General features: G+C 48.3%; 1 protein-coding gene across 1 annotated transcript; it reads right to left on the bottom strand.

Moving 5' to 3' along the window:
- Positions 1-1,233: 1,233 nt before the first annotated feature.
- On the bottom strand, positions 1,234-6,938 carry LOC142767747 (uncharacterized). The gene is made up of 3 exons (XM_075869977.1): positions 6,590-6,938; positions 4,332-4,822; positions 1,234-1,525 (listed from the first exon to the last, which is right to left on the bottom strand). The coding sequence occupies exons 1-3, from the start codon at positions 6,647-6,649 to the stop codon at positions 1,234-1,236; spliced, it is 843 nt and encodes a 280-aa protein (XP_075726092.1). The 5' UTR covers positions 6,650-6,938.
- Positions 6,939-8,846: the final 1,908 nt, after the last annotated feature.

Here is an 8,846-nt window from a genome sequence, read left to right as displayed (position 1 = left end):
GGTCCCTCTCGAAGACGTATGTTTCGGGCGGTGAGAAAAACTCGGTCAGTGCGGGGTCCAGAATCTCGGCTTCGAAGTCCATCATCTGTTCGAACGTGACGCCGTCCACGATGCCGCCTCCGTAATGCGAGTACAGTGTCTCGAAGTACCTCCGATGAGCTGGTGATCCCACGCCGAGTTTTACCGCGTTGTACTTGAACTGCTCGAGGTGTACAGTGGGGTGTACGGTCAACTGCAAATTCGAGAAACAATTCGTTAAGGCGTGAAAAACTCTTGAGAACGCTAAATCCTGGTTGCGCTCACGTAAAACAAGCGAGCTGCTGCGAGCAAGTGCAGTCGGCATCGTAAGTTTGGATATCTCCATGTCTGATAAAACCTAAAAAGACTAAGCATTTTTTCTTTACTATATTCGGCTGAACTGTGCAGTACAATTAGATAGTGCGTTGAAAAACAAATGAGAAATTTCAACTGATTGGTGGCTTCCGATGAACGGAAGTGCTCCATTTTTGTCTCACCTCTAGCAGCTTCTCAACTTCGGACGCTAATTCTACAAAGTTGTCTGCTGTTAAAGCGAACATTGGAGCGCTTGGCAGGCCGCTGGAGTCGGCAGGCGGTCGTAGCGAGTGTCGCGCAGGCGCGGCTTGTTTCGCGACGATTTGCAAACGGTGGCGAATGACGAAAGAACACGGCTCACAGTACACACAGAAAGCACGGCGCCTGCGCGAAACTCGTCCCAAGGTCCGTCACCAATTACAATGTTACGTTCGACAAAGCAGCGATGACCGAATACCCGACGAAGTTTACCAGAGTGTTCCCGATGTAAAATTAGTGACAAAAACAGCGCTGCGTACGGTCAACTACCTGGAATGCACAAGAGGTCACCAGAACAAGTAAGCGCTATTAAACGGTCCATACTTATCACTCAGTGGTAGGGACAGTGAAAGCACTGGCAAGAGGTGACTCTAGCTTTTTAGGTTGTAACAATTGCCCCGCCGCGGTGGGCTAAGGTACTCGGCTGCTGACCCGCAGGTCGCGGGATCGAATCCCGGCTGAGGCGGGCGGCTGAGTTGTCGATGGAGGCAAAAATGCTGTGAGTCCCTATTCTCAGATTTGGGTGCTCGGTAAACAACCCCAGGTGGTTGAAATTTGCGGAGCCCTCCACTACAGCATCTCTCAATGATCATATGATGGTTTTGGAACGTTAAACCCCACATATCAGCGAGGTTGTAACGACTACAGAACGAACGCGACGACCTCGAACGAATCGCTGCTGCCTCGCGTGTAGAACTCGAAGAAGCACGGCCAGCCCCACTTGTCGCTGATCTGAAGCATGCTGCTCAACACGTCCACCGCGGAGTGATCACGTGTCGCCGGGTGCTGCGGCCAGTGCAGGTTGGCGTCGTGCATGTATCCGCGGATTCGAGGCACGTAGTCCGTCTCTTGCGCCACCACGTCGTCGCACGTCTTGAAGAGACGCGCCGCCCTCTGCGACGCGGTCTGTCCCTCGGCGGGGACGTCCTCGCGTCTGCGTGGAATGGAAGGCGTGAAGTTATCTATAAAGGGACCCTGAAACACTTTTTCAAGTAACCATGGAATGAATTCACAGGAAGAGCTTATTGCCGCACAAACTCAACGCCGCAAACATTTGAGAATCCGTCCAGTACGATTGGAGTCACAAAGATTTGTCGCACGCTGCAATTGCATTCTTTTTTCTCTCATCCGGATGAAATCACTGAAAGCTAAGCACGGAGGGATGGCAGGGGCAAAGAAAATACGTCACGCGCGTGCCTCGTGACCTTGAGCACTCTTTTTTTTCTAATACATGGCTTTTTCACTAAGATCGCGCGCGCATGCGTGAACAAGGGACGGCCTTCCGCGGCGACCTCTGCAACGACTAAGCACGCCATGTTCAAATTAGCCAATGGCTCATAAGTTAGCTTTCTACGAGTGATTTTTGAGCATCATCCATCATTTGACAAAAGAAGAGAAAGCAATTTTTAGTGGACCTTGATAATTTACTGTGAACTCCAGGCCACGTGTGGCGCTATATTGTTTGGCTCGCGTGTTGTCCGGAGCATCTACTACCGATGGGTAGCGTTTTCCGGCCATGCTCAAAAAGAGTTGTAGGGCCACTTTAAACCGAAAACTGAGAGGTTCCTGAACTTCAAAGTTTGCGGCTTTCTGCTTTACGCGAAGACATGCAGAAAGGTGACCATGTTGGTAGCGCGGACTTCTGCATCGCGCGAGAGACTAGCGAAATGGCTGTTTCCCTTCTATGGGGTACTTATGGTCGAGCGCTTACTTCCGCAGAAGGCGTGTTTCCTGAATAAGACTGGTGACACGAAATCAACTGTTCAGGAGAGTTATATTGGTTACATATTGCTACGTGAAAGCACACAGGAAAACCAGGCGAGTTTTACAATATATTTATACGACGCCGAAGCGCATAAGCATTCGCAGGGTTTCCGCTTCCTGGGTGGGGGACAAGGTTCGTCACAGCGCCTCTCCCCCCTAATATGCCAATGTGTGGGGATGACATTGCACCCCCTCTTGCCTAACATGACTGTTAAACGTTATGAACAATAATAATTATGTTTGTGCATTGTTCAGAGTGTGGTTGCGCACCAATGTATGATTGTTGCACGGTAATGGCGAAGAACAAAGATAATAGCCTGAGAGGTCCAGGTAATTTTTCGCGAAAGTGGCTTGGTTTGAGTGCACCGCTAATTGATCTTTTAAGTCGGGAAAGAAGTTTTGTGGTTGGTTAGTGAATAGACTGGTGGCGCCACTGAACATGGATAAACAGTTCGGCGTTTTCTGGAAATAAAATAGTTGAATTCAGCGCATGGTGCTGTCTTCTTATATCCCTGTTCGCTAGCGCTGAATGTGTTTCCGAGTTATGGTCGATGTTTGTGTGGTCCTGTTTCTGCGTGTTCGTGTTTGAGTTCTCTTGCTTTATCGAAAGATTTTTTTTTCATACTTTTGAGAAAAACTCGAGTATGAATCGCACTGTGGTTAGGAGAATCTTGCGGCGAGAGAAGGCCGTTATGCCCGTTGCATAATATTGTCTCTCGTTACCGGTCATTCTTGTGCCATCACAGCACCAACGAGGACCCACGGTCGGCCCTATATAAGGTCTCATGACGAAACGCCATTGGACTGGACGTAATGTCGCACTAAGGTTTCATGTCGTAGTCTATACCGACCAATGCGATGTTGCTTTTTTCCATACTATTCTATTCTTAGTATTTTATGCTAATTCTGCTAGGATACGAATGCTGGTTCCTACCTGGCAGAAGTAATGACAGCATCGATGAAGCGGCGGTTCAGGATGTGACGAATTGCCGTAGCGTTTTTCGCCATTCGGCCGCACACGAAGCGGTGGAAGTCGTGGCACGGATGTACAGACCAGTCCATGGTTTCGCCGAGCATCTGAACGGGAAAATATAGCTCGTTAGAGATGGGTCCGGGCAACTGGTTGGGCGAGCTTAAAGCCCGATGTTTTTCTTCGCGGACAGCAACCGACAGGTTTCCAGTGGTAAGATTACAAAGTGCTATTCATTGCGAAAGCAGCGCGAAAAAGCAAACAAAAACCAAACTCAGTTTCGATGAAATGGCAAAGCAATGAGCGTGATAGATAGATTGATTGATTGATTTGTGGGGTTCAACGTCCCAAAACCATCATATGATTACGAGAGACGCCGTAGGGGAGCGCTATAGAAATTTCGACCACCTGGGGTTCTTTAACGTGCACCCGAATTTGAGCACACGGGCCTACGACATTTCCGCCTCCATCGGAAATGCAGCCGCCGCAGCTGGGATTTGAACTTGCGACCTGCGGGTCAGCAGCCGAGTACCTTAGCCACTAGACCACCACGGCGGGGCGAGTGTGATAGAAATAATTTGGAATGATTTACGAAGTAGGGTTTGCATCTAACTCTGTAAAGATCCGATCTGGCGCAACTACAGAACTCTGGCGTTAGAGAATACGGCCGCTCCATCAAGCGAAGAAACGTTCGTGCCGTCTGCCACTTTAACGCGAAGTTGAGGCGGCAGACGGCATGGTGCCGCACGTACAGAGTTATATAGCAGCCAAGGTGCAGCACGTACAGAGTTATATAGCAGCCACGGTGCAGCACGTACAGAGTTATATACAAGGCGTCTGCTGATATCCATTGAGATGGCGCACGCTGCTGTGCCCTTGTGTTAAATTTTCTCGGTTGCTGCCGGTCCAACGCAGCTCCTTTCTCAACCTACCGGCGCCCCTTCACACTCTGACGAAAGAAGTACTGGGCGTTTCCTCTCTGTTTTAGGGGGCGTCGATGGCAGACCTTGCATGCGGAAAGTTTTTCATCGCCGATTTTTCGCTCACTATCAATGACAGCGACGCGAACATTAGAGTTTCGGTGAATCCCCTGGCGTGAAATGTGAGCAACACTAGCAGGTCACACGTCACCACACGACTGCACGCGACTGATCGAGTCCATACCATGGTGTATTCGCTGCAAGCCTCGTCACAGATGGGCTTTTCGGCGCCCGTGTTCCAGGCGACAAGCAGCACGGCCCCGCATATGGAGGCCACCAAAGCCAGAGCGACGACTGTGTACATTGTGCGACGCCAGGGGAAGTCTTGGGCCCAGTGTCTCAGTTCCTCGGGCACAGGAACGGCCGCGACCATGCGCTGGCGTATCAGCTGGGGTCTGAGTCGGTTGCCGAGGGGCGTCTGCTGGTTCGGTTGCGGAGCCGCAGACGTGGCGGTCGAAGTGCTGGGTGCCTTGCTCGCGTGTGCGTGGAAGTCCAAGGGTTGATGCAGCTTGACCCTCTGGAATATTGGTGGAGCAGAAGCCGAGGCAAATGGTCATTACGCACAGTCGATGTCATCTTCATTGGTCGTCGCTCTACTGCAGCTATACCTCAGAAATCACTTCAGTAAAACTTCAGTTGGGCTAGTTGGTGCATGTTACAAGAAATATTTGAGGACGCAGACCACCAGGGGAGCATTTTCTTCCGCCTAGTCTACCCTGGTGGTTTGCATTGTCTAATTTACTTGTAACATCGGAAATATTTCCTAGTAGCAAGTCGATCGCCCTCTTGGTATATGTTTTTAATATATTATACCGGGGCGGGGGCAAGATTTTTTTACCCGGGGGACGGTGAGGCCTCCACGAAAGTCAATTTAGGGACCAGGTATAGGAACAAAGACGCTATGTGTGTTTTTAATACGTGTTCCCTTGGAAAAGCAAATGGGGAGGGAAGCATGTATCAGAATAACGCCTATTCCCTCCCCCCCAATACAAAGTCTGTAATGCTGTTAGAGGGCTGAGAGACAGAGTATGAGATTGAGGTTGTGACAGAGTGCGGCTATGTTAGGTTTGACTACCTAATCGTTTTTGCAGAACTTGTTATTGGGTTTTTCAGCTCATTATTTTGAAGAAGCTCTATGATGTGATGATCGCCAGATGTAGGAAGATACAAGAAACAAACAGAAGACACGATTCGTGTTTTTTTCCTTTTTACCCTAGCGGTGCTGCCGCCGCTGAGCGTCCGCTTAAAATCAGTGAGGTACCGGTTTCAATTCAGTTAGTTGGCCGAGGCCTACCGGTTACAATAGGGCTCTTCTGTGGCGTAACGGCAGTACGAAGTTCTAGTCGAATATGTAGTCCCGAATTGCTGTCGGGCGACCACTAGGTTTTCTTTATTTTAGCCGGACATGTTATTGATGGTGCGAAGCTTTGAACGTGAAGACGGGAAAGGAAGAAAGACAGGTTACTGCCAACGTCCAACTATTTATTGACAGCTAAGGCTGCAAGCCAAGGAAAACTTCCGAGCATGCGGAGATGCGTGAAGAAGTGACACCATACATGTCACCCGGAAAGCTGCGTATTAAAAAAAAAGACATCTAGAATCCATATAGCACGGTTGAAGACTGATACAGGTGGACCCCTTCTATCTAATGTTATACGTTTCTAGTAGCTCCCTCGCTGTTTGATCCTGTTTTTTCTACAGTATTGCGCTAAACCCGGCAGTCATGATCATGACTTGACATGCGCCGGAAGATTCGCGCCGTCAGTTTTTTCAACCCTATTGGCATGCTTCTTCATGCGCTCATTATTACACCGTCCCGTTTGTCCTGGGACTCGTAACAGCTCAGGAGAATCTCGTAGACTACACCTATAAAACAACGTGAGAACGGGTTCGCATGCTCCTTGGCACCCTTGTGGCTTTGCACGGGAGATTCGCTGGCACAACTGCGCGAAATGATTTGGAGCGGGAAACACGACAAGATTCGCGCATCTCGTGGCCGGGCTAGTCGAATGCGAATGCGAGACGGCTTTTCATATTAAAGCGGGATTAAACAGCGTCTTGCAGGCTCCATCCAGAAAACCGGGACATAGGTCCCGCCTAAGTCTGGTCACTTCACTTCAAAGGTAAGCCTCGGCACAGTGTACGAAATATGGCCTCCGAGGAGCTCAGAACGGAAATGCCAGTAAAGAGGCCATTTACTTTCAGCGCTCCGGCTGATCGTGTACCGCGATCTCGATCGTGGTTGATCATGCAGATCTACGAATGCATCAGGGTACGCGCTTACCGAAGGCTTCTCCTTCTTCTTCCGGGTGATGATCTTTCGCAGGTTCGGCAGGTAGTGCATGACTGTCAGTTGAGAGAAACGCAGGCACTGCGAAGCTCGCCGAATACGTGCACACCACGCGATCGCGATATTCTTCTTCTGGCGCGTTCACGTTTCCACGAGCTTCGCTCTCCTTGGAGACGTGGGCACTGGGCACTGCAACGGGGGCATATATGCGGCTGTATTTAAATATTTAAAAGAGACAGAAAGCTTGCCAAGGTCTTAATATAAGCGCATTCATTTATTTGTTATCATTTATTCATTTGTTTTCTCTGTATTTGCAAATTTATGATTTCACGTGAGTTTAACATTTCAACAACACAATATTACCACAAATATTTTTACTTTGGTATATAAAAAAACCTTTTCGCATACCCCCCCTTTTCCCCCACAAATTTCACTGGCCACGCGTTTCGTGGCCGATATCCCGTGGTGGGTTGGGCCATTCTTCGAGGAAACATCATCAACCGCCATCCTCATGATGATGGAAGTCATCCTCATGATGATGAGGATGACTTCCTTTGTGTATGGTGCGTAACTAAACTTGCGGGATTGACCCAGGAGTGCTGAAACATGATTTTGAAGAGTATTTGCGATAATAATAATGACTAAACAGGAAATAAATAAGCAGCAAACGTACAAAGGAGAGAGTGTAATAATTATGTTTGTGCGCAGTAAGACAAGACAGCCGAATGGTTATCATGAAGATGAATCAAGGTAATGTGATTAGGCTAGAACCTTGTCTAGTGAGGGAAGTGTAGCTGTATTATTCGAGGAGCTAGAGGGTGTTAAATGGGATATAATAGGGATTGGTAAGGTTAAGAAGACAGATGAGACATATACGGTGCTACAGAATGGGCACGTCCTTTGCTATCGGGGCTTGGCTGACAAAATAGAACTGAGAGGGGGGTTCCTTATTCACAGAATCATAGCTGGCAACATAGAGGAATACTATAGCATTAATGAAAGGGTGGTAGGTGTCGTAATTAAACTCAATAAGAGGTACAAGACAAAGGTGGTAGAAGCTTACGCGCCTACAGCCAGCCATGATGACGCTTCAGTTGGAAGCTTCTATGAAGACGCGGAATCAGAAATGAGTAAGGTAAAACGCAATGTACTATACTGATCGGAGACTTTAATGCAAGGTAGGGAAGAAGCAGGCTAGAGACCAGGCAGTAGGAGATTATGGCATCGGTACTAGAAATGCCAGAGGAGAGCTACTAGTAGAATTCACAGAACGTAATATTTACGGATTTTGAATACCTTCTACCGAAAACGAGGAAACGGACATGGAGGAGCCCCAATGGCGAAAGTAAGAACAAAATAGCCTTTATAATGAGTGCACACCCAGGCATCGTGCAGGATGTGGAAGTGCTTGGCAAGCTACGATGCATTGACTATAGAATGGTGCGGTCTCGAATTCGCCTAGACTTGAAAAAGAAACGACAGAAACTGATATGCAAGAAGCCAATAAATGAGCTAGCACTGAGAGGGTAAGTAGAGGAATTCAAAGTCTCACTTCAGAACAGATACTCGGCTCTTATCGAGGAAACCAACCTTATCGTTGACGCAATGAATGATAATCTGATGAGTATCATTACGGAGTGTGCAGTGGAAGTTGGATGTACGGTACTCAGACATGACACTGGCAAGCTGTTCCAGGAGACGAGGAACCTTGTTAAAAAAACGTCAAAGCATGAAAGTGTCAATATTGATTGATATGTGGGGTTTAACGTCGCAAAACCTCTATATGATTATGAGAGACGCCGTAGTGGAGGGCTCCGGAAATTCAGACCACCTGGGGTTCTTTAACGTGCACCCAATTCTGAGTACACGGGCCTACAACATTTCCGCCTCTATCGGAAATGCAGCCGCCGCAGCCGGGATTCGAACCCGCGCCCTGCGGGTCAGCAGCCGAGTACCTTAGCCACTAGACCACCACGGCGGGGCGTGATGAAAGTGTCAAGTACAACAGACAAAATAGAATTGGCAGAGCTTTCCAAGTTGATTAATAAGCGTAAGGTATTCGATGTAAAAGGTATAACATAGAAAGAATTGAGCCCGCTCTGAAAAATGGAGGAAGTGTCAAATCAGTGAAGAGGAAACTTGGGATAGGCAAAAATCGGCTGTATGCACTAAGGGACAAAGAAGGCAAAATAACTACGAATATAAATAGGATAGTTGAAATAGCGGAGGAGTTTTACAGAGACCTGTACAG

This window comes from Rhipicephalus microplus, chromosome 7 (assembly GCF_043290135.1).
Source record: "Rhipicephalus microplus isolate Deutch F79 chromosome 7, USDA_Rmic, whole genome shotgun sequence".
Classification (NCBI taxonomy): domain Eukaryota; kingdom Metazoa; phylum Arthropoda; class Arachnida; order Ixodida; family Ixodidae; genus Rhipicephalus; species Rhipicephalus microplus.
This window is presented reverse-complemented; position numbering and strand designations above follow the sequence as displayed.